Genomic DNA, 27,047 nt, shown 5'->3' on the forward strand with positions numbered 1-27,047 from the left:
ATCTTACACCTGTCAGAATAGCCAAACTCAAAAACACTAATGATAGCCTATGCTGGAGAGGATGTGGAGTGAGGGGAACACTCATTCATTGTTGGTGGGAATGCAAACTTGTGCAGCCACTGTGGAAATCAGTGTGGCTGTTTCTCAGGAAACTGGGAGTCAACCTCCCTCAGGACCCAGCAATTCCACTCTTGGGAATATACCCAAGAGATGCCCTATCATACTACAAAAGCATTTGTTCAACTATGTTTATAGCAGCACTATTTGTAATAGCCAGAACCTGGAAACAATCTAGGTGCCCCTCAATAGAAGAATGGTTTAAAAAGGTGTGGAACATATACACATTAGAGTTTTACATTTACACATTAGCGGTAAAAAACAATGACATCTTGAATTTTGCATGCAAATGGATGGAAATAGAAAATGTTTTACTGAGTGAGGTAACCCAGACCCAAAAAGAGGAATATGGTATGTACTCACTCATAAGTGGATTTAGCCATAGTTAAAGGTCTTTGAACCTATAATTCGTGATCCTAGAGAAGCTAAATAAGAAGGTGAACCTGAAGAAAATCATATAGTTATCCTCCTGCATATAGGAAGTAGACAAGATTGCCAGGCAAACTTCGGTGCACGGGGGGTGGGGGGTGGGGGGTGGAAGTAAGGGGAGATGATTAGAGAGAAGGGAGAGGGGGAGGATTGGGGATGGCTTGGGGGAATGGGATGGGGGAAGGGAGGAAGGATGGATAAGGGAGCAGGGAAGTATATATCTCAACTAAGGGAACCATTTTAGGGTTTGCAAGAGACTTGATTCTGGAGGGGTTCCCAGGCCCAAGGAGAGGTCCCCAGATTGTTCCCTGGACAGCAGAGGAGAGGGTGCCTGAACTGGCCTTGGCCCATAACCATACTGATGAATATTTTGCATATCACCATAGAACCTTCATCTGGCGATGGATGGAGATAGAGACAGAGACACACATTGGAACACTGGACTTAACTCCCTAGGTCCAAATGAGAAGCAGAAGGAGGGAGAACGTGAGCAAGAAAGGCTGGACCAGAGGGAACCTTCATCTGACGATAGATGGAGATAGAGACGGAGACCCACATTGGAGCACTGGACTGAGCCCCCAAGGTCCACATGAGGAGCAGAAGGAGGGAGAACATGAAAAAGGAAATCAGGACCGCGAGGGGTGCGTTCACCCTCTGATACAAGGGGACTGATCTAATGAGAGCTCACCAAGTCCAGCTGGACTGGGACTGAACGAGCATGTGATCAAACCGGAGTCTCTGAATGTGGCTGACATGGGGGCTGACTGAGAAGCCATTGACAATGGCACTGGGTCTTGTTTTGTCTGCATGTACTGGCTTTTTGGGATCCTAGTCTGTTTGGATGCTCACCTTCCTAGACCTGGAGGGAGAGGGGAGGAACCTGAACTTCCCACAGGGCAGGAAACCCTGACTGCTCTTAGGACTCGAGAGGGAGGGGGGGGAGAGGGAGGGGGGCAAATGGGAGAATATGGGGAGGAGGGGAAGAAGTGGAAATTTTTATAAACAAATAAATAAATAAATTTAAAAAACAAAAAAGAAATATATTTGCTTGTTTCATTATTAACAAAAGTTTATAAAAATCAAGTACAAGCTTTTCATATTCCTAAACATACAAAGTTATTACAAAATTCTTTTCAAAATATAAACTGAATACAGGCCAAGACAGAATAATTCTCTTTCAAAGAAAATGTTGAGCTATTCATAGCCATGCATACTTGTAATCCCAACAAGGGAACACAGAGGCAAGAGAAGCAAGAGTTCGAGGCCAGTATGGGCTGCACAGCAAGAACCTGTCTCCAAAAAAGAAAAGCATTAAACCAGATATGGTGATTCACAGTTGCAATCCAGGACTTTGGAGACTAATGCAATTTCAAGGCCAGCCTGGGATACACAGATTAAAGCCAGTCTAGGTTACATGCCAAGACATCATCTCAAAAACAAACGTGGGGGACTGGAGAGATAGCTGAGTAGTTAAGAGCACTGATTGCTCTTCCAGAGAACCCAGGTTCAATTCCTAGCATCGACACCCACAAGGCAGCTCACAGCTGTCTGCAACTTCAAGACCTGACACCCTCACACAGGCATACATACAGGCAAAGAACTAAAGCACACAAAATAAAAATAATTTATGCATAAAAATAATTTTATATAATAAATTATATATATTAAAATAAGCACAGAACAAAACGTTTTTTAATTAATTATTATTTTAGGGGGCTAGAGAAATGCCTCAGCAGATAGGAATGCTTGCTGCTCTTCCAGAGGACTCAAGTTTGGTTCACAGTACCCACGTTAGGCATTCACAGTGCCTGTAACTCCAGCTCCAGGGAATCCAACGCCTTCTCTGGCATCCATGGGCATTTGCACGTGACAAATATGAACATAGAAATACCCACATAAACGTAAATAAAAGTAATTTTTTTGAAAATTTTCAGTTGCTATTCATATGATTTGTACCTATTCATTTAAAATACAAGGACATGCAGGAACAAAAAGAGGGAGCTTGCTGTTGGAAATTAACACAAATGAGAAAGGAAAATATGTATCCAAAAGCTAAACATATTTTTACTGTATTTTAATTACTAAACTATGAGAAATTGCCTGGGCTGTGGATTTTCAAATAACCTTATTTTTAAAGGATTTCTGCATTTTCAGACATATGTAGGCACGTGGGCCTGCACACGTCCATGCAGGTGCCCTGAAGACTGGGGGCTCTGGGACCCCGAGAGCTGGAGCAACCGGCATTGTGAGCCACATACCTGCTGGGACCAAACACAGGCCTTCACTAAAAACAGTACAAATTCTTAACTAATAAAAGATCTCCTATTTTTAAAAATTGCCTTATTTTAATGAACAGGATCATTGCATTTTTTCCCTCTGTTGAAGCAGCCATGCCAATGAGCACAGGCTGCCATTTTAGAATTTGTCTCTTTGGTGGCAGAGTCCATGGAGTATAGACGTCATTAACCAAGACCTAAAGCCCATTTTACCAGAGGTGATGTAATTTACTTACAAACACCAAGCTCAAACCATAAAGAGGACTTAAATAATAGCACCATTTTCATATTATTAAAAATATTTTCAGGAAAGGTATGCACCAACCATGTTTCCCCAAAACCTCTTCTTTAGATGAGGTAGAGAATAAATCAACTATTAAACCATACATATTATACACTGCTTGGTCAAAAGCGAGACTCGGCCCTCTAACACCCCTATATAAAAAGAGTATGGGATGTAATATTGAGTAGGAAGTGTCACCCCAGCATGGGACTTGCCCTGGTCCAGACTCTAATTCCCAGCCTGCCAAGCGCTTGGACTCCAACTCCCAGCCTGCCAAGCGTTGACCCCTCCCCCGGGAGGGTAAAGACCACTCCCACAAAATATTTAGGCTTGCACCCTAAAAAAGAGCACGTGATTTCGGGTTTTGTGTGCGCTCTCCCTCTGTCTTCCCCCTGCCATGCTCCTGGGCACCCAAGAGTATTAAACGTGGGCATTTTTGATTCGGTCTAATCTGGTTTGATTGGAGTTTTCTGCACCGGTGGAAAGGCTCTGTTAGGAAAATATTCCTAACACATTCTATTTCAGCTTCCAATCCTGTCTTGCCGAATGAATATAAGACTCTAAGGATGCAGTGCTGCTGGGGACTAGGCAGTGACAAGCTTCACTGCATTGTAAGCTCTTCCTGTCAGTAAACAAACAACCGGTTGGTACTAATTTTTAAGTCAGCCAACATCAGTCTACAGAGTAGGCTTTAGGCTTTAACCTCGCACCAGTCTGGTGCCAAGGCTCTCTAGAGCCAAAGCAGATGCTTTTCCTCAATCCCTGATTCCATTTCACAAGTCCCCCACCCACACCCCACCTCGGCCTGCCCTCATCTCTGTTACAGGTTAGAGAACCAGAAACCCAAAGCACTGGGCACTTTTCCTACCAACTGGGAGCTGCATTCCTGAGAGACTTTGACAGACTCAATGATAGGATGACTAATAAGACTATTCCAGGGGGACACACATTAATAAGGAGAATTTAACAATTAAAATACTTAATTTATAAAACAAAAGACTATGAACCCAACTAGCACTCTAAATACAATTCCTTAGCCTTTGGTTATACAGTCTTTCTAACATCTTAAGAAGCAAATTAAACAGATTTACTATGGAATTAAAAAAAACAAAAAGTCAGCTTCCCAATGGCTATTATATTCTTCCTGAGAACTGAGTAACGCTGGGTTTTACACTACAAAATATGACAGAGAACATGATTCCTACTTTAATAATAATGAGAACTTTTTGAGGGTTGTAACCTTAACTGACAAATAGCAATAAAGATAAATGACTTCTTTATATAATTACCACAAGCCAAAGTACCACAGGGTACACAAAGTCACAACCAAACGACAGGCCGTGTGTAAAGGACAGCTTGGGCACTTAGCACAACGCACATTCGAGCTCCAGTTTTTTCACACTTCAAATCTGGTTTTCAACTCCAAGGTCTCTCTACTCATCCCTCCTTTCATAGAAAACAAATGAAAAGGACTGCTAGGCTTTTATTCATAGGTTTGTCTTTCCGCATAATTACTCAGTCTGATGCAAATGTAGAAAGAGCATATTAAGTGGTTGGGGAATTATGTCACCAACAAAATTACAAATGCAAAAGAAATGTGTAGAAGGAAACCATGGTAAACAGTTGCTGTAAGATTCAAAGATCAAAGAAATTAGGAAAATCCAGAGATGAAATGGAAAAACACTCTAGACTACACCACATCAACAGAAGCTAAGGATAAAAACATAAATGCCAAAAGTTAAAGTGCATATTTTGGACAAAGCCTCAAAGAAAATCCAAAAGGTCTAGAAATTGTTTTCACGTAAAAGCATGAGGCACACTAACTGTAAAGCGTGTGCTGCGGCTGCAGGCTATGTCTGCTGTGCTGCGGCTGCAGGCTATGTCTGCTGGAAAGCATGTGCTGCGGCTGCAGGCTATGTCTGCTGGAAAGCACTGCAGGCTAAACCTGGAAAGACGCTCAGCATGTCCAGCTTCCCTCACATTTAGGTATATTTGACATCTCTCAAGAAAGTGATGATACCAATACAAGATAAATCTTTATCTGCCACTTGGGAAACTGAGCACAGCAGAGGCAAGATGCTCAGTCAGGTCTGCTCCATAATAAAAGGTAAGCAGTAACAACTGGAAATGTAAATATTTGGGATCATGATTCTCCAGTTTGAATACTTATTTCACATCCCTGTGTGGATTAAAGTGGATGTGTGCGCACGTGCATGCTCATTCACATACACACACACACACACACACACACACACACACACACACACGAGAGACAGAGAGAGAGAGAGGGAGGGAGGGAAGGAGGGAGGAAGGGAGAGAGAGAGAGAGAGAGAGAGAGGAGAGACAGAATTGGTTTACCCAGAAAAACAGCGAGGTAGGTACCCCACATAAATTCGTCTTAGAGTACAAGAAGGAAGTGCAGGTTTAAAATTAAAGTATAATGAACAAGGTAGAACCAGGGCTGCCAAGTAGGTGGGGGTGTGGCGGTGTTGTAAAAAGGGGTGTTGGTAATAAAGGGTGCTGCTATTAAGGATAATTACACCAACTTGATCTGAATCCAGTGTTTTTAATTCACTGGAAAAGAAGTATTAAAGAAGCGGAGAATTCCTTTACAAATAAACATATTCATCCAAGAAAGTTTCTAACAAATAAGTTCAATCTTAAATGTAATAAAAAGCAGAAGTTACTTCAGTGTTTATAATTTTACCAATAATGGCCTTCTTATTGAAATTACAGTTACATCACTTCCCCTTCCCTTCCTCCTCCCATCCCTCTCATGCACCCCGCTTGCTGTCATATTCGTGGCCTCTTTAATTGTTCTCCACACTGATTTCCAGAGTGGCTGCCCATTTTCAATCCCACCACCAATCCCCTCCAGCATTTGGCTGATGTTTTGCCAATTTTGCTGTTCTGACTAGGAAAGATAAAATCTCCAAGTTGTTTTGATTTGCATTTCCCTGATTGCTAGGGACAATGAACATGTTGTCAGATATTTCTAAACCATATTTATTTCTTCCTTTGGGAACCGTGTTCAGACCTCAAGCCCATTGTTTAAATGGGTCATTTGTTTCTTAGCTCTTTGTTTTCTGAGATCTTTATATATTCTGGGTATTGGTCCTCTGTCAGAAGGGTACCTGACCAAGATTCTCTCGATTGTTTCTTTAGCTGTGCAGAGGCGTTACAGTTTAATGAGGTCTCATTTCTTGGGTAAATGGAATCCTACTCAGAAAGCCCTGTCCTGCACCTATATCCTGTAGGTACTGCCTAGGTTCTCTTCTGGCAGGTCCAGTGTTTCATGTTTCAAATTTAGTCCATTTGGTCTTTGGTTCATTTGGAGTTAGTTTTGTGCAGGAGATAGATATGGGTCTAACTTCATTCCTTGACATGTGGACAACTAGTTTCCCAGTACCATGTGTTGAAGATTCATTCTCTCCTCTAGTATATTTTTGGCATCTCTGTCAAATAGTAGATGGCTGAAGTTACACGTATTCATGTTTGGATCTTGGTTCTGTTCCATTTGTCTACATGTCTGCTTTTATGCCAATACCACAACTGCTTAACATAAGAATGTTATGCTAAGCTACTAAAAATTACTTTTAAAGTTCTAATAAAACTACAATGAAAACTTTTAATAATGGGGAAAAATGAAATATGTTTTGATGTGGCTACACTGGGAAGTGAGACAAGGGGATCCACAAGGGGCCTGAAGTGAGATTACGGTTTAAACAGAAAGCCAAGGATTTGAATCTTTAAGCAGTCCCTGCCCATATCATTGACCAGCTTCCTTCCCAGGCTTTAAGGTGGCCTGACAAGTTGTTAGAACTGTGAAATCTCTATCCTGGAGACAGGTTCTCCCAGCAAGAGATTCCTGGGGGAACTCCCACCTCTCTGTGGTCCCTTCTTCAAACAGTCTGGTAATCAGACTGAGAGATAAAAATGTCCCTTTAAAATATCTTCATTTCTGCCTGGCCTATAGCAATTCCCCCACATTGTTTAAGACCTCAATCCTGGGGCAAAATATTCTGAAATGAATGTAATAATCAAGATGCTAACAGAGCCCAAGGCTAGAACATAGTGAGAACTAGACAGCCATGCATACTTTTAGACACTTGGGAAATGGTTCTAAGGTCAAAGTTCATGTAAAGATTGTCCCTCTAAGTACTAGCTCCTTAAACTAGCTTATACCTACTCAAAATGGAAGCTACTAGCCTTCAGAGAACTCTTGCCTCTGTAAGGGGTTTCCTTGTGTAAGTATAGTTTCTGGCAAAGAAAATGAACAATGTATCTGAGATGTTAGTGCATCACCCGCAACGTATGCAGAATGGATGACTTGGGCCACTTCTGTACCTCAGTTGCCTGAACTGGGCCAAAGGGTTTTTTTGTCACTAACTCATGACATCTGTGACTTATCCCCACCACTAATGCGGTATCAAACCACACCAATCAGGATGAATCATTTCCTGGGGCGGCAGTTTGAATGAAGATGTCCCAGATAGGTTCATATAGTTGAATACTTGGACTACAGTTGATGGAGCTATTCAGGAAGGAATAGCTATTCAGGAAGGAAGTGTGGCCTTGTGGAAGGAAGTGAGTGAGTCACTGAGGCAGACTCTGAGATCTCAAAGAACCATGCTATTTGGTTATGAAATACATTTTTAACTGGGCAAAGATGTGTTACATTTGTTTGTGCTGTAGAATATTACTTTAACTGTGTAAAGGTGTGTTACTTTTATTTATGCTTTGTTTAATTATGAAAAAAAATGTGTTGCCTTTGTTTCACCTTGCCTGCCTAAGGCACCTGATTGGTCTAATAAAAAGCTGAACAGCCAATAGCTAGGGAGAGGGATAGGCAGGGCTGCCTGGCAAGAGAGAGAAAAGAGAAAAAAGAACAAGAGAGGAAAAGAAGAGAGGAGAGAACAAGGAAGATGCCTGGGGTCAGCCACACATCCGCTAGCCAGCAGAGTGAGTAGCAGTAAAAGTAAGATATACAGAAAGAAAGCTTAAAGCCCCAAGGCAAAAGATAGATAAAGAGAAACTGGTTAATTTAAGTTAAAAGAACGAGCCAGAAAGGAGCCTAAGCAAGACAGAGCATTCCAAACAAATAATAAGTCTCCATGTCAGGATTTGGGAGCTGGCCTGGTGGCCTAAAAGAAAAGCCTGCTACCCTTCCCAGTTAGCTCTCTGTCTTGCCCCACACTTGTGGATCAAGATGTAAGCTCTCAGCAGCTGTTCCCAGCATATGCCTATATGCCTGCCTGCAGCCATGATCCCTGCCATGATGGTCATGACCTCTAACCCTCTGAAACTAAAAGCCCCAAATAAATGTTTTCTTTTATAAGTTGCCTTGGTCTTATTACAGCGATAGAAAAATAGCTAAAATGCCCGTCATCGTGGGTCAATCGAGAATGAATCAGAAAAGGTTCCTGAACAATGCATCCAATAACACGGTTCAGAAAAGGCAGGAAGCTGTCAGCCCTGACAGAAATGCATCCTGGGCATGGTGTTGCTTGCCTGTAATCCCAGCACTGGGGAAGCTGAGATGGGAGAAGTTTGACACCAGTCTATGCATCATCACAAAACAACAAGATGGATTTGCTTGTGCCAGCCCTTCCCATAATTACTAAAAGCAAAAGTCATTAAATTCTTTCAGGCATAATCTGCCTTTATCCTATAAAGGTATACATTTTTTAATTTAAAAAATTTATTTTGATACATTTTTAAAAATCTCCAACTTCATGATTAGAATTTATGTATAAATTATAAAACACTAGTGGCACTACTTTTATTTTTTACTTAGAATTATAATCTTTAAAAAGCTACAAGAAATAGAGGCTTCTTTCTGAAGTATAGGTACCTAAAATATATGCATTTCCTGGAGAAAGGTAACTTCTGAAAGTCTTGTACATGTTGTAAACTACCTGTAACTTCTCTTTCCACCAAACTCCTATGTTCAAATATATGTATATATTACAGTAACTTTTTTAGTAAATGAAGATATTGGCTCCTAGCCTGGTGTATAGCTCAGAGACAGAATGACTGCCTAATATATACAAGGCTCTAGATTTAATCTCTAAAACCACAAAAAATAAATAAATAAAATATTAAAATTAAAATAAAGTTACATTCCCCTCCTGGAGAGCCAAGGTGGGCCACAAACTCACCACACTATATCTGCCTTTCTCTACCTAGTGGTCACTTGTGGGACCAAGAGAACAAAGAGCTCTTGAATGAGTTATGGAGTACTGTAAGAATTAGTCTCCAGGAAGTGACGCCGCTGACACTTCCCTGCTGGCAAGATGTTTTTCCAGATCTAAATTCTTCTAACTAAATTTGATGCAAAATGTCTGGAGAGTCTGGTTGTATGAACTTAAAAACAAAATCTGGTGGACATTGCAAAAACCAATTTCAAATACTTTATTCTTTCAATAATAAAAAAACTATGATTATTGTTAAATGCATTGCAATTACAAATAAATGACTGTCCTTTCTCCTAAAATACAAGAAATCAGCTTTTTCTGAGACTTGATAATATTTAAAGTTTGAACACTGAAAGAGTCTTTAACTTGGTTAACAATATTCTAATATTTAAAAGTAACATTCTTTGAACACAACCCTCACTCAGTGAACACAACACTCCTGCAGACGTGGATGCAGCAAACTGCGAAGAATTCGATCGTGTTTCAAGTTTGGGAATGCAGGTAGCACCTGTGTGAACCCACTGACGTGTCAGAGGTGAGTATCTCCAATGAGCTCATATCAGTACTCAGTACTTAGTACTCAGGAGGCAGAGGCATGTGGATGACTTGTGAGTTCCAGGGAGCCTCAAAACCAGTAAAATGATCTGAAGTTGGCAATAAAAACATTTCATCTGAAGCTGAAGAGATGATAAACCCCGCAGAGGACCAGAGGACCAGGTTAGGGGCCCCAGATGTCCACTGTCCTCTATGATTCCTACTCCAGGGGGGACATAGTTTTAAAGATAGATAGATAGATAGATAGATAGATAGATAGATAGATAGATAGATAGATAGATAGATAATAGGGAGATAGATAGATAGATAGATAGATAGATAGATAGATAGATGATAGAGAGATAGATAGATAGATAGATAGATAGATAGATAGATGATAGAGGGATAGAGAGATAGATACATAGATAGATAGATAGATAGATAGATAGATAGATAGATGATAGAGGGATAGAGAGATAGATACATAGATAGATAGATAGATAGATAGATAGATAGATAGATGATTGATAGATAGGTAGATGATAGATAGATAGATAGATAGATAGATAGATAGATAGATAGATAGATAGATGATTGATAGATAGATAGGTAGATGATAGATAGATAGATAGATAGATAGATAGATAGATAGATAGATAGATAATAGATAGATAGATAGGTAGATAGATAGATGAGATGGCTCAGCAGTTAAGAACACTGACTTCTTAACAGAGGACCTGAGTTTGATCCGTAGCACTCACATGGTTGCTCACAACCAACAGTAATTCCAGTTCTAGGGGATCCAACAACCTTTTCTAGGCTCTCTGGATACCAGGCGCACACATGATATAGACACACATGGGGGCAGAAGACCAATATGCATAAAATAATGCAATACTAATATTCAAGACATAGGTTTCAGTTCTTTTTTTTAATTAAAACCAGCATTTAATTGGACTTAAAAAATAAAATGAATTTTGCAGATGTGTGATCTAAATTTCTGGGTTTTTTTAAAGTTTATTAAATTATAAAAGTTTCCATTTCCGCCCCTCCTCCCAACACCCTCTCACTTCCCCCACTCCCTCTCCTCCTCCCTCTCCCTCCCTAAGAGTAGTCAGGGTTTCCTGCCCTGTGGGAAGTTCAAGTTCCTCCCCCCTCCCTCCAGGTCCAGGAAGGTGAGTATCCAAACAGACTGGATCCCAAAAATCCAGTATATGCAGAGGAAACAAGTCCCAGTGTCATTGTCAATGGCTTTTCAGAAAGACTCCGGGCCAGCCACATCCAGAGAATCTGGCCACATCCCCTCGCCATATAGAGCATGGATAGGTTTCAGTTCTGGAATGTGTGGATTAAGTATACCACAGCTTAATCGTTGATACAACCATAAGTGCCCCTCATTGTTTCCAACCATGAACATCCAGCTCCTCATTCGGGGAAGAAATCATCGTCATGGGACACTACGGGCATCACTGGGAACTTCCACAGTAAACGTTCTACTGAGCAGAATGACAGGGGTCTGAGGCTCCGTGGAGACTTTCGAGAAGCCGTCTCGAGGCTCCAGTTGAGCTCCTCAGACCTGACACATGATCCGAGCTGCTCGAGGACTTCAGGATTTCAATTCTTATGCTAACAACCTACTCACTGGCAAACTGTGTCATGAGTTTCATATTGATATTAATTTTATTTTTCTTTCATTTTAAGTGAAAAACTGCCGTACACTCTAAACTGTTTAAGCACACAAACATAAGGCAACTTGGCATCACCTGAAACGAGCAAAACTGAAGCAAAGTCTGCATTACAAGCAAGTGTGGCTCACACTCAGCCCAGCAAACCCTGGAAGACACTGGTTTTCATGTTGAAGAAAGTAAGTCACCAGGAAAAGCATCTCCCCATCGTGTTCAACAGGACTCACCTTTAATTCTAAAGGAGTAACTTCTTAAAATATTAAGTGAAAATAATTAGCGGTGCTAATTAAGGAATTTTTATATACTTTTCCAAGAAAAAAAAAAACTTCTACTATTAACAGTCACACTCCAACACTTCAGTGTGAAACCACATTCTACAGAACTCCTCAACTAAGGTATTTAGTGGTGCAGTGGCTGAAGGAAAAGCGCCGTGAGTTCAAAGCCAGCCAGGGCTAAAAAATGAGACTAAACAAAAATCCTTTCATACAATTAAATTGAATCACTTACTGCAAACAGCCCACCCTGACGGCTACAGGAACGTGGGGGAGCTGTGTGGCCCACTTCAGCGTCACATCCTGGTAAACATGAAGCATGTGATCGTGGTTCCCAATCAGGGTATTTACTGTGCCTTCAGAAACTGCAGGTCAAAGATACAGAAAGAAAGTTACGAAAAGGGCCGTTCAAAAGGGTGGTACACTGGGGTCTCTTCCGTATCATACACTAATTGTATTATCTTGGTTTTAACACATAAAAATTTTAGGTGATAAGATATTTAGCTTGGCAAAAAAGAAATAAATCATTTCAAAGACAGAAGTATAGATATCAGCCAAGGTGTTTGCATTTCATCTAGAAGGTATGAATTCTATTAACATATCACACATCTAAACTACTGACTGACAGGAAGTCACTGCAAGCCATTCTATTAGACAACATTGCTCTGCTTATAAAAGAGTGATATTCTCACGGAACGATTCTTAAATAGTTGCATTGCGGAGAGCAGTAATGAGCTGGAAGCCTGTCTACAGAGACCGTACAGAGTCAAGGGCTGGCAAGACCACATGTGCTTTATAGCAAACGTCTACAGAACAGTGAACGTGAAAGGCTCAGTGAAAGCCGTTTTCCCAGACGTTTGAAATGTGTGTCTGAGTGTGGGGTTCTCTGATGTGTGCAGGTATGTATAAGGCAGAGTCAGAAAGGATAACAAGAGGCTTCGCACTCACCTGAGCAGTACGGGAGAAAACAGCTGGGGCTGCAGTCGAGCTTCTTCATGAATCGAATCTGCCCGTTATCCTTCAGGCAAAAGAAGTTCCTTTCACCAAGCACGAAAACAGAGGACGCAGACTGGTTAAAGGAAACGATACAGATGTCGAGAGCCTGCTCTCCAATGTTCAGAGTCCAGTCCACCTGCAGAGCAAAGGCCAGCAGAGATGGTGCTGTTAAAAACCACTGTGCCCACCACCTTCTTCACATCGGCGAAAATGAAGCAACTGCTTTACAGCAAACCAAGATGTCTAACTTCTTAGTTTTGTTTTGTGGCTGGCTTGCTTACCATCACTGTAGTTAGTATTTTATAGGTTTTATCCGATCACTGACCAAGTGATATGAACTACTCAGAGATTCCAAAGCGTGCATCAGCAAGGGAACTTTAGGAGCAGTGGAGGAGTGGCCGGTGGGCACTGGTATGCAGTAGCATACTATCTACACAAAAGGCTGCACAAGTTCTGAATGCTCTCCACACAGAAATGAGAGATGGCTCAGCAGGTAGAGTCAGGTTCCTGACACCTACATGGTGACTCACAGCCATTGGGCTCTACCTACAGGGGACGATGGCCTCTTCAGACCTCCACAGGCACACAGACACACATGTGGTATATGGATGCACATTCAGACAAAATATCCAGGCACATACAATAAAAATAAATATTAAAAATGACAAATTTGGGAGATTGATTTGTTAGACCTGATTTAACATTGAACAATGTACACATTAATCAAAACACCACATGGCAATCCATATACATGTTCGTGTTTTATATTTCAGTTTAAAAACAAATTTAATCTTTTAAAGCTATGTTTATCTTGTAAATCAATAAATCATACTCAATAAAACCCATAGTTAATATTGCTGTAAACATGATGTTTTGCAACAAAGACAGCTCTAAAATGCATCCATGTGTAGTCCTGCACTGAGTCGTCACCAAGTGATGACAGGGGTACGGCAGATTGGCTCCTCGACACTAGGAACCACCCGGAGAGAAGTCTACTCCCGTCGAGGATGCTCTATATCCAGTAGATGCTTCTTAAAACAATGAAAGTATATGTGCAGAATGTTTTTAGAAGAGTTCAGCAAGAGTTAATATTTTTAAAATAATATATGTATAAGGATATACATGATATGGCTTCACAAGAAGACAAAATCTACACCAAAAAGAAGTGAACAGCCTCAGTTAGCATCTAATAAACTAACACCTGTAATCTGTAAAAAGGAAAGACGCCTGAGCGTGGTGGCCCATGCCTATAACCCCAGCATTCAGAAGGACTGAGAGTTTAAGGCCAGGTACTATGTGGCTGGGGGAGTCATCAGTGGACCCCATCAGTTACAATACTGATGTGTCCTGACAACATGGGCTCACAAGGCAATTGTGGCATGACATTACGGGGACATCAAACCACTTCTTGTTCTAATTGCTCCTAAGATCTGGGCGGTGGTAGTGCATGCCTTTAATCCCAGCACTCGGGAGGCAGAGGCAGGAGGATTTCTGTGAGTCTGAGGTCAGCCTGGTCTACAAGAGCTAGCTCCGGGACAGGCTCCAAAGCCACAGAGAAATCCTGTCTCAAAAAACCAAAAAGAAGGAGGAGGAGGAGGAGGAGAAGGAGGAGGAGGAAGAAGAAAAAGGAGAAGGAGAAGGAGAAGGAGAAGGAGAAGGAGAAGGAGAAGGAGAAGGAGAAGGAGAAGGAGAAGAAGAAGAAGAAGAAGAAGAAGAAGAAGAAGAAGAAGAAGAAGAAGAAGAAGAAGAAGAAGAAGAAGAAGAAGAAGAAGAAGAAGAAGAAGAAGATTGTTCTTGCTCCTAAGGGGTAAACTCATTTCTTTTCCATAAACCTGGCCAAGAGTTGGGGGGGTCACAGGCCCTAGGAGAAAACCTACTACTGTTGTTTTTCAAAACGGATGTGGATCAAACAGACTTCTTACTACTATGTCTATAACCACTGATCAGTCCTGCTCTCAGCTTCCAATACAGAAGCATTCCGCAGTCAGTGATGATTAAGACAGAGACCCTGGACGGTGGTGGCACACACCCTTAATCCCAGCACTCAGGAGGCAGAGGCAGGCGGATCTCTGTGAGTTTGAGGCCAGCCTGGTTTACAGAGTGAGTTCCAGAACAGCCAAGGCTGTTATACAAAGAAACCCTGTCTTGGGGGTGGGGAGAGTGACCCCAAACAGCTCACAGAGTGGAGAATAAGTGGCTGTAGAATGCTGGCCTTAAACAGGGGCGTCTGTATGTAACTCCTCCAAAGCTAAAGAAATCCTCAGGAAGAGGGGGGGAAAGAATGCTGGAGAGGAAGGGCATCAAAGGTGCCTTCTGGACATGAAGGGCCACTGCACTCTTGAACTCACCTGCACAAGAGCAACCTCAGATCAGACCTGTCACCCTCTGCCATGCGTGAATAAAGGGCTCTCATCCCCACACACACAAATGGCACATGCGCATTGCACATGCGCACTGCAGGACAATGGCAATTACTGAGTACTACGGGACAGGGCTCATTGTCCATGGTGTAGATTCTGTTGAGTTACCCACGTTTCAGTAAATCCCCACTCATGTTCATACAAGCTGTGCTGTACTAAATGGAAGTGGCCTCATAGGCTCAGAGAGTGACACTATTAAAATGTGCGGCTTTGTTGGAGTAGGCATGGCCTTGTTGGAGGAAGTGTGTCACTGGGGATGGGCTTTGAGCCAGACCCAGTGTCACCGTCTCTTCCTGCTGCCTGCAGATCAGAAACAGAACTCTTGGCTTCCTCTCCAGAACCACGTCTGGCCGCATGTTGCCATGCTTCCTGTCATGACAGTAATGGACTAAACCTCTGAACCTGTAAATCAGCCCCAATTAAATGCGTTCCTTTACAATAGCTACCATGGTCATGGTATCTCTTCACAGCAACAAAACACTGACTAACACACAAGCAAACACAATTACCTCAGGAGGTTCAAATAAGATTTAAGGTACCCAAGTAGGAGAAGCCATGTTGGAGTGAAATGTTTCAGTTAGGGAGTGGGAGGGTAGCAGGGGTTATTAAAATGCCCCAAACGTGATAGACACAGGATGAAATTGGTAAGAATAAAAAAAAAATTTTAAAGAGTTTAAGTACAACCTTGGATACATAGCAAGTTTAAGGCCAGCCTAGGCTACATTAGACCCCTTCTCAAAAAAAAGTAAGGGTGGTCCCTTTAAGAGACAAGCCATGCCCACCACCTACCCCTGTCAACCACCAAGGCAGGCAGATCTTCCTTCCTGCATCAACAAGTACAAGTTATCAAATCTCTCTCACACTGCCTTCCATAGTCTTAAAAATACTTTTCATTGTACCAAAAAGAAAAATCTGTCACAGTCATTCTGATATAAATATGTTGATATAAATATACATGGCATATGTCTAAAACTTATGTTTTCACAAACCCAAAGAATTCTTGTGAGTTCCAAGGAGCCGAATTGAAGAATCCACTTTAAACAGGTCAGATACACCCCCTCTCAATTCCCTGATCCTAATATTTTTTTCCCTAAACTTAACTTTGTTCTCTGTTCTGCCAATACCTTAAACAGGTGTAAGAGAACACCAGACATTTCCATACCACAAACACTGGACAGGAGCAAAGAGACCAGCTACCCTTGGATGTGACCAGCATCCAGCTTTCTCAGGTTTCCCCCTCAAGATGATGCCCACAAATAAGCAGGAAGTAGTCTTGAGAATCCACCGCCCCAATCCTTTAACCTGTTGTGCCTAACCTCCTGGCTTTTTATTATTGAGAGAGAGAGAGAGAGAGAGAGAGAGAGAGAGAGAGAGAGAGAGAGATAATGGTCTGTCCTGTCCCTTTAAGAGGCAGGCAGATCTTCCTTCCTGCCTGTAGCCCATGCCCTTTCTGTCTCTCTCCCAAAGAGGTAGCTGCTGCCATGGCTCCTCTCCTTTCTTCACCCCATCCCTGCCTCTGCTTTTCTCTCTCTCTCTCTCTCTCTCTCTCTCTCTCTCTCTCTCTCTCTGCCCTTCCCCTGTCTCCCTTTCCCCTTTCCCCTCCACAGCCCACTAAATAAATATCCAACCTCACTCTCTCACGCACTATGTGGCTCCCTGCCTGGGATCTGCTGCCCCTTATGGCCCACAGGCCACTAGGGGAATGGAGCCATTTTATTTTAATCATTACATAAGGAAAGAATAAATCCAAAGAATTTGAAGAGTCACTTTAAAGATATAGTTGGCCTTCTGGCTAAAAAGATATGACTTTAGACATTAATCTACCTCCTTTAGGATTAAAACAGCTGATGAACATCCACAGTACTGAGTCTGGCCAGAAAGGGAGATGTTGTCAATGTGCACACAAGAACTTCTGGGGGGAGAAGCAGCACTGTGGCAACAGGGAGATGAGTCAGCCTGCCACGAACTGATGCCACACTGTGCTCATCCTGTGGACACAGAGGTACAGGCCACGACACTAGCACCTGACAGGCTGGCCCAAGGATGTCAGGAGTTAAAGGAGAGTAAAATCCGGTCTCAGGGAAAAAAAAAAAAAAGAAGTGGAGAAGGGAGTGAATCATTCAAGTACCGTTTCATCAGATGCCAGTGAACACATAAGCACTGCATCTCCCCCACACTGTAATTTGCTAGAAGGCTAGTATTAATGACAGTTAGGTAACTCAGGTTGGTGTGTACATGATGAAGAGATAAAGATTCATCTGGAATAGCTAAACATACCGTTTCTAAAACCATAATCTGAGATCTGGGATTAAATACTTTCATTCCCTAGGTATTGAGTATCATTGTCTGACTTCACAGGGAAACAACACACAGCCTAAGCTTACCAAGAATATTAATTTGCAAATTCCCCCACTTCCAACCAAGATGAGACACAGGATAGGATTCAGTATCTTGCCTGAAACAACCACAAAACGCAGAGAACACATAAAACTGTGGTTTGTAAAACAATAAGAATAATGATAATGCCTTACACAGCAAAACAAATACAATGGGTGGGTGTTACGGCACCTCCAGCCACACAAGAGCTCTTCCAGAGCAGGGTTCAGGGAGGTTGAAGCCAGGCAGAGCCTAGCAAACTTACTGAGCTGAGAAGATGAATTCAGAGTCCAGAGAAACCAAGGCAGTTAGAATTGACAACACATTCAATGAGGAGACCAACCCTGGGAGACGTATAGAAAGGACATCACTTCAGATGTCCACCTGAGAATTCATCAGTATATTTCAGAAAGAAAATAGGGAAGGCCAGGGAACTCTCCCCCAGGATTTCAGGTAGCAGTGCCTAACATCCACACAGAACTGAATCTGTGCTCAAAAGTTTGTAGCCCCGGGGCACTGGTGGGGCACACAGAGGATCTGGTCTCATGAGTGGGGAAAATAAGCCATACAATGAGTAGTTTTGCCCCACCTAATAAATCTTTAAAACAATGTTCGGAAAGATCAAACTGCTTTCAAACAACTGTGTTCCAGGACTAAGCTTAGCCTGTAATAATTAAAAAATATCTAAAATGCAATAAAATAAAATTGACTGTATCTGACATCTAATAACTTTTAAATTAACAGTCATGCAAATAAAATCAAACAGGAAATGTGATTTATAATGAAGAGAAATAAGTCAACTGAAAGTAACTCAAAACTGATACAGATGTTAAAAATTAGAAAAACAAGATATTAAATATTATAACTACTTTCTATCTTCAAATAGTTATATGAAGATACTGAAGATGCAAACGTTCAAACTGAATTAACAGAAATGAAATCTATACCAAATGGGTTTCATTCCACCAGAAAGAAGTTATTAGTGGTCATGATTACAGCAATAAAAATTACCCCAAGTGAAAGAGCAAGAATAAATGACTTTTTAATGGGAAATGAAATCACTGGATGGTAAAAAGCTGTCTGAGGCCCAGGGCACAGTCTTTGCCATTGCAAAATTAATTAATTAATTGAACAAAATGAAAAGAAAAATCTGTGAGCCATGGGGAAGTCTTTAGTAAGTTAGGTACATGCATAATTAGAGTGCTCCGTAGAAAAGAGAGAGATGTGTACACACAAAATATCTAAAGAATTGATGGCCCATTTTTTTCAATTTTTATGAAAATTGTAAATTCACAGATGCAGGAGGCTCAACAAGTACTAAATTTGAGAGACATAAAAGGGAGAAAGGAGAAGAGAAAAGGAGAAAGACGCCAGAATCTGAACTGTTCAAATTAAGTGTTTAAGGGAAAAAAGCCTAAAAATTAAGCCATGGAAAACTTGTACGAACACAGAAATATAAGGTATAAAAATTTCATACTACAGAGATGTTTTTCTGGGTCAGCAAAATGGCTCAGAGGATAAAGAAGCTTGCTGCCAAGCATGAAGATTCGTAATCAATTCCCAGAACATAATAGAAGGAGAGAAACAACTCAGCAAGCTGTCCCCTGGAAGATACACAAACACACATGTATGTATGCACACATACATACAGACACACACAAACACACACACAGGCACACATGAGTCTGGCGACACACAAACTTAGTAAGTTAATACATAAATAAATGTACAGAATTTATTTTTCTTTAAAAAAAAAAGGAGGCTTTTACAAAGCATGAGCGTAAGGTGAGAACATGGGTGGAGGAGGAGGGTTAACAGGAGTGGGTGTGATGAGCCTGGGAGGAAGGTGTGACCAGAACACACACGTGTGTGATACACTGCTGTTCAGCTGAAGGCTCATAGCAATAAAATGACCCCCAATGACATCCTGTTAGACTCATAGACCAGTGTTCTCAGTCATCATCAGAGAAGCTTCCTCCTGCAGCAGACAGAACCCAGACCCCCAGTGGACAGTGTGCAGAGAGTGGGAGACCTGAGCACTTGGTCCTAGGTCCTAAATGGGCCGTCTCCACTAACCCTCCCCTCAGGCCTCAGGGAACCACATGGAAGAGGAGGGAGAGCGTAAGAGCCAGAGAGGAGGAGGACACAGAGAAACAAAGGCCTCTAAGCATGGCAGGACAGACAGACAGACAGACACACATACACACACACACACACACACACACACACACACACGTGCAGAGCCTCACATGTCTGAGCCAGATGGAGTCCCAGTGCTGGGAGGGGAAGCAGACACAGCCTCCATCCCTATCCCAAAGGTGATTTCCAATGGACAAACCACCTAAAAAGAAAAGCTCCGTTTTCTCCACTGGAGTTTCACTGGGTATGGAAGTCACAGCTAAGGCCAGGCTCCACGCCCAGCAATAAACGGCCAATAGAAAGCAAGCTCAGTAGCATTTCTGGAGGGATCTCTGTCTCATAAGGCTCTACTTGAGCTTTTGTTTTCCCCTCACTTCACGGATCTAATGGTTTCTGATTTTGTTTTTATGGGTTTCTTGTGTTTTTACTATTTTTCCTGTTTGTTCTGTCCTGCTTATTTTATCTTATTTATTTTTATCATTTTATTACTATTTTGGATGCCTGTTTGTTTTCTAATAAGAGAGACAAATGGTGTAGATTTGGGTGGGTGGGGAAGTGGAGAGGATCTGGGAGGAGTAAGTGGAGGGAAAGACAGACTATATTCTATAAAAAAATCTATTTTCAATTAAAAAGTAAAAAAATTGCTCCATCTTGATTTAACATGGGTTGGTCATATGCATCTAGAAATTCACCTGTTTTTATTTTAATTTCACATGTGTTCTGTGCCCATATCCTTTCACTGACCCCCAACTCTTACTTCCAACCCCTCCCCACTCCCTTTCAAAGTCCTGGTGTGTGTGTATGTGTTTTTATGTGTGTGTATGAATATACACATACAACCTGTTGACTCTATTTAGTACTGACCTTATTTTTATGTAAGCTTTCACAGTTTCTAGTTCAGTGGAAAATAAAAACTTGAAAGCCAAGAGAGGTGGGGGAGAGGGAAGAAAAGAAGGGAGGAAGGAAGGAGGGAGGGAGGGAAGAAAAGAGGTAAAGAAGGGACAGATAGAGGGTGGAAGGGAGGGAGGAAAGAAAGGAAAGAAGAAAAGAAGGAAGGAAGAAAGGAAGGAAGGAAGGAAGGAAAGAAGGAAAGAAGAAAAAGATGAAAAGTAGACAATTTAGACAGGTGCTTGAAATTAATTTCGTGCTGGTTTATAGTCTCTTCCATTGAAAGTGACGCTGTCTAGGCATCCACAGTGTGGTGAAGCTACCTGTGTTCCAGGGCATCATGGCATGCAGATGAACACGCTCCACAACTCAGCAACAGATCTTTGCCATTAGTAGAACTATATAAAGAAAACTTATCAAAATATAATTTTTATTTTCTTCTAAGAATTCTCTAACAAAAATTATTATATATGGCATTATTGAAATCTTTGTATATTAAAGATCTTACAACTAGTCTTTTTCCAGAACCAAGCTTCTGCTGTTCCGTCTCCTGCTTCTTGTCTGCATCCGTCGCAAAGGCAAGCACCTGGTACCTGTTTGAAAGGGACAGCAGAGGACACATGATCTCACAGCTTAAAGTGAGGATCACCAAACTTCAGAGGCACATAATCCATAAACACTGTGAGAGGCATTTTCTTTAGTTCTAAAACCCACAAATTTTCAATTAAATTTTAGTGAGTTTTACTATGAGACATGATATGAATGATCACGTGATAAACAACATCACATGTCACAGCTGTGAACCGAGCACTACATCGAGGCTCTCGGGAGAACTGCGTGCAGCAAATAGCTGGCGAAAGCTCTAGCACCTAAATACCACACACCAGAAAGACCTTAAGTACAGAAGGACAGTCGGTGCCAGAGAACTTCTCCATGCATACTCTATAGAAGTATGATATTCACACTATCCAGCCAGACACTTACCGTCCTAGCTTCCCAGCTAGCAAATGAAAATAGCTATTGCTAACTTATAAGAAGAATTCAAAAGCAAATTGTCACCTCACGCCTAGCACAGCATCTGGCACGTGCATGCTGCTTATTCTTCATTCATGCTTAGGACCTAAGTGTTGCAGAGCGCAGCAGAGTCTGAACATACACTTTACAGACCAGCAGCACGATGGAAGAATCCCAAAGTGCTCCAAAAGCCAAGCCTTTTGAGCATGATGTTAGTGCTCAAAATGTTTTGGATAGCCAAGAGTTTCACATTAAGAATGCTCAAACTATATTAGGTTCCCAATCACTGATAAAAAGGTTGAAAGACAAAGAGAGAGCCACAGATTTATCAAGACAGAAAAATCAATTGGATACTTGATACATTCCCAATAATGGGCATTATTGTGATCTACATATATGTTACAGTTTCCATTGCAATAATAACATTTAGTTCAAGCCATTCTTTGCAACAATTTATAGAGGGCCTTAGAGATGGCTCAGTGGTTAAGAGCATTGGCTGTTCCTCCTAGAGGCCCTGGGTTCAAACCCCAGCACACACATGGCAGCTCACAACTGTCTATAATGCCAGCTCCTGGGGATTCAACACTCTCACACAGTCAGAAAAAAAAAAACAATTCACATAACATGAAAATAAATAAATCATTTTTTTAAAAAAGCTGGGTGCTGGTGGTACGCACCTTTAATTCTAGCACTTGGGAGACAGAGGCAAGTGAATCTCAGTGAATTCAAGGCCAGCCTGGTCTACAGAGCTTTCAGGATAGCCAAGGCTATGCAAAGAAATCCTGTCTCAAAAAACAAAACAATAACAACAAAAAACAAATTGCAATATACTCAATATACAAATAAAGTTATCCAATAAAGTTTAGGTTTCATTATTTCCCACTAATTAATATAATATTTTAGAATAATTATCTACTATAAATAAAAAGAACTTCAAACAGATTCCTTTCCTTACTATTAAATCTCAATTATTTGTATTGTACTTCCAGGGCTAAGATAAAATTTATAAAACAGATATATTCAGACAATCCCTATCAACAAAGACAAAGGCGTCTGAGAACGTGGGTCCGGCAGCCTGAATGAAGACAGTGTGAAGGATCCAAACACATGCAGACGAGCCAAGGCAGGGGCTAAGGTGCTGCTAGGCACAGCATTTACCCAGCACACACAGCACAGGGCTCAGTCCCAGCACTGAAGTGTACAGTTACTCAATATCACACACTGCTATGGTTTGAATGTGCCCCCCCCCCCCGTCAACTCATGTATTGAAACTCAATCCCAAAATGTCACATGCTTGGAAGACGGAACCAAATGGATGGTCATTCACTCTTGTGAGTGAAAGACAGTCACTGTGCTGATTTGACTGAGGAATCTTCCCATGGCCCCTGTGTCTGATACCTGGTCCTCAGCCGGTGATGCTATCTCAGAAGCTTGTGAACCCTGTGAAAGTCGGAGTCTAGATGGATGAAGTATGGGGCAGATTTGGAGGTGTTAGAGCACAGCCCACCTCCTGCTCCCTCAGTCTGCACTTCCTCTATGAGGATGAAAATGTCATCAGCCAGCTTCTCCTGTCAGGCTTTCCTTGCCTGTTGTCAATGAACTCTACTGCTCTGGAACTGCAAATCAAAACCCTTTTCTCCTCTTGGCTGCTTTTGTCGGGATATTCTAGGACACTAATGGGCAACTAGCCAGTTACTGAGTATACAAAAAGGAACTACAACAGAAATTGACAGAGGAAAAAACTAATGCATGATCTAACTCATAAGGTGCTTCCAAACATCCTGTTCTGGTCATGCCAACAACCGTGAGTGTCTCAGGATGCCCTGGGTTCATAGACAGGATGCACAATGTCGCTGGAACATGATGGCACAGTCGAGTCATTGGGCTCCTGGGGTTGAGGACATGAAAAGTGGTATTAAACACTAAGCAAAACTCTATTATATGGACAAGGACGGAAAATGTATTATAGAGAAGGAAGCTGAACTTATGAAAGTCCATGGGAGCTTAGGGGAAGGGCATGGCAGAGCAGACTGAGTCATGTGAGAGAAGCCCTTAAAGTCAGAAGGAGAGGATGTGAGTCTTGAAAAACTAAGTATGCAGCTTCAGCAAATGTCTACACCTTAACCTTAAAATGACCTTCAAAATTCCAAAGTTTCCAAAGGTGACAAAAAAAAATCAAATCTCACATTCCAAGCTCCAGATAGGGACTATTTTCTTTTTGCCGATTTCAGGGGGAAGAAATAGTATGACGTTATGAGCAGAAATCTCAGAGTTGGTCCTACTATAACTCAATTCTCAGGCAAGTAATTTACCCAGGTAGTTTACTTCCTGCAGACTCCAGTCTACCCAAGGATGGCATGGACATTAGTGAGACTACTGCAGAAATTCAAGGCTCCTTGAGCCCTTTGAAGCTTTTTATATAGCTACACAGAGTATCACTATTTCATCTGAGGACTAAGTGAGCCCTAAAGGAGTCTCATTAACATCTAGACAGTAAGCAAAGACAGACACAACCAATACCGGCTCCTGATTTCCAAATCAGAACCAGTCTCCTCCTCAAAAACAGCTGAGCAGAGTACTGGATATTTGAACATAGCTGGCAGCAATTTAGATCATGCCCAAGACCAGCATCTCTCTAATGGTTCTCCCTTAATTCCTCTCAACTGTGACCAAGGACGTGCACAACACCCAGCAATTCCAAGTGGACTTGGAAAATCTAAAACAAAGAAAGCACTTGATCTTTTTCCTACCATTCAAGTGCTTGCTGACAAAAGCTAAAGAACAAAGTCCCCTGTGAACCTGCTGAAGGAATACACAGGCCCAGGGCAGGGTGATGCTGTAAGAGAGGGCCAGAAGGATGCTCAGAGCTAAATGGTGCTGGTCACAGACAAGCAAATTGAGGTGCACTGGTGACATTTTTGACCCAGTAGCTGATCCACAAACACCAATTACACATGCAACCACATGATTTAGTGCCCTGCACAGCACATCACAGAAGCAGCCACAGGATACTGAAATATGAATTGTAATACAGGAGGGGAGGGGAGGGGAGGGGAGGGGGAAGGGGGGAGAGGAGGGGGGAGAGGAGGGGGGAGGGGGAGGGGGGAGGGGAGGGGAGGGGGGAGGGGAGGGGAGGGGAGGGGAGGGGAGGGGAGGGGAGGGGAGGGGAGGGGAGGGGGAGGGGAGGGGAGAGGAGAGGAGAGGAGAGGAGAGGAGAGGAGAGGAGAGGAGAGGAGAGGAGAGGAGAGGAGAGGAGAGGAGAGAAGAAAGAAAAGGGTACAATTCTGGGAATATATCCCAAAGACTCCTGAGTCGACATAGCACAGAGATACTTGCACAACCCTGTTTATAGCTGTCCTGTTCCTAGCAGTCAAGAAACAGCCAGACAAGATGTCCACTAACAAGGAACACATAAAGATGTGCTGCATATACAATAGCATTTTATACAGCCATAAATAAAAGGAAGTCATGAAATTTGCAAGAAAGTTGATACAACTGGAAATAACTGTGTTAAGTAAAATAAGCCAAACTCAGAAAGACAAATACTACATTTCGTCTCATATGGAACCTAGATGAAAAAGCGTATGTTTATATGTGTGTATTTATAAACGTATATTTGCAGGTGACAGGAGCTGAGAGGGAAAAATCTACAGCGACTGCAATGGGTTATGGTAGAGAGAGCAGAAGTGGGGGCTCACTGCAGTCCGTGTATCCTATGACCTTTCACCTCCCTCCTTCCCTAAGTCCTCTTTCCCCCCTCTCATGGGCCACTTAGTGTGAAACCTACAAAACCAGAAGATGGAGAAGCCTCTGGATCCAGACTAAAGAGACCCCTGAACGGATCAGAACTGAGCTTAGTGTGAAGCCTACGAGCCAGTGGAGCCTCTCCCTGGCCCCAGACCCAGGGGAGGGACACAGTTATTTGTTAAGTCTCTGTTCTGTTAGTGATTCTATCAGGAAAAGAGAATAAAAGATATTGCAAAGTCTGGACACATGGCCAAGAGGACTGAAACACCAAGACTCTAAGCCTCAATACAGGACAAACAATGCTCTCACAAAGTAAAAAAGGGAGCTAGGAGGCTCAGCAAAGGCTCTTACCACCAAGCTTGATTCAATCCCCAGGTCCCACATGTTGGAAAGAAAGAATCAAATTCTGCAAGTTATCCTCTGATCTACACACACACACAACCCCTATATGATACGTAGATGAAACTTAAAACAGAAAGGTACAGCTGGCCAATGAGGTGGCTTACAAGGTAAAAGTACTCATCAGGCCTGACGATCTGAGGTTGATCTTGGATGAAGCCAAGTCCCCCAAGGAATCTCTGATATCCAGGCATGAACTGTGCAACATGCCCTGCCCTGGACACGAGTCCACATACACTCAAAAATACAAACACACACACACACACAAATATGTAAGAAAACAAGCCTGGCTTGATAGTACATGTCTAAAATTGGAGGCTGAGGCAGGAGGATTACAGCCTGAGCTGCAAGAGCCAAATCCTTCCTCAAAAAAAGAAAGAAAGGAAGGAAGGAAGGAAGGAAGGAAGGAAGGAAGGAAGGAAGGAAGGAAGGAAGGAAGAAAGAGAAAAAACACTCGATTCTAAATTAATATCACTTGCAGTTTATATGGACAATGACAAGTTCTGTGTCTCAGCCACAAGCCTGGGGCCTGGGGCCTGGGGCCTGGGGCTAGGATGTGTAAATGTCATTAACAACAGGCTGGCCAGGAGAGTCCTACACACACTAAAGCTTGAGGCCAAAGTCCATACATGCTCCTATATGAATATAATTAACTTTAAAGCAGTTAAATATCAATATCAAAATGAAGGTGAACTATGTCTTAAAAGTCCATTCTATTAGTCAATTACATTCTATTAAGTGACTACAGATAGGCTGAATGAGGCCTCAAGAAAAAGGAACCAGGAGTTTTCATGCTTTTCTCCTTCCTAAATTTCCCTGGTGACTATCATTTAATTCAATCTATTAAAGTTGAAAGCATGCATACATATATCACAGTACTTAATGTTAAATGTCTTCCCAATTGTCTGATGTCTCATGCATTTTTACCATTATAAATGTACCTCATAATGAATAAAGTGTGTGGTTTTTAGATATAAATGGAAATGAATTAAATATATCAGTATTAAAGAACTATCAGAGCTGAAACAAGACTTTTGTGACATTAACCTCACACATTAAGAAAATGCACCCATCGACTCCTCATAGGATCTCTCCTGGAGTTACAGACACACAAACTAGAATTATCTGAAAGGAGGCAACCTCGGTTGGGAAAATGCCTTGTGAAGGCTGTTCTTGGTGGTCAACTTGACTAAATTTGGAATGAACTGTAATCCAGAAATAGAGAGCACACCTGTGAGAGATTTTCTGCTTGATTTAAAATGAGTGAATCCATTT

At 41.9% G+C, this 27,047-nt stretch overlaps 1 protein-coding gene across 3 annotated transcripts in view; it reads right to left on the minus strand.

The window, feature by feature from the left end:
• Positions 1-27,047, minus strand: part of Bbs9 (Bardet-Biedl syndrome 9) — a 405,148-nt gene that overhangs the window by 283,063 nt on the left and 95,038 nt on the right. For all 3 annotated transcript variants that reach the window (XM_048446631.3, XM_048446632.3, XM_048446634.3), the window contains 3 exons: positions 21,121-21,205; positions 12,742-12,925; positions 12,029-12,158 (listed from right to left, as the gene is read on the minus strand). In XM_048446631.3, coding sequence (XP_048302588.3) covers positions 12,029-12,158; positions 12,742-12,925; positions 21,121-21,205 — 399 coding nt within the window. The remainder of the gene's footprint in view (positions 1-12,028; positions 12,159-12,741; positions 12,926-21,120; positions 21,206-27,047) is intronic.

Source organism: Myodes glareolus, chromosome 4 (assembly GCF_982192425.1).
Source record: "Myodes glareolus chromosome 4, mMyoGla1.1, whole genome shotgun sequence".
NCBI classification, from domain to species: domain Eukaryota; kingdom Metazoa; phylum Chordata; class Mammalia; order Rodentia; family Cricetidae; genus Myodes; species Myodes glareolus.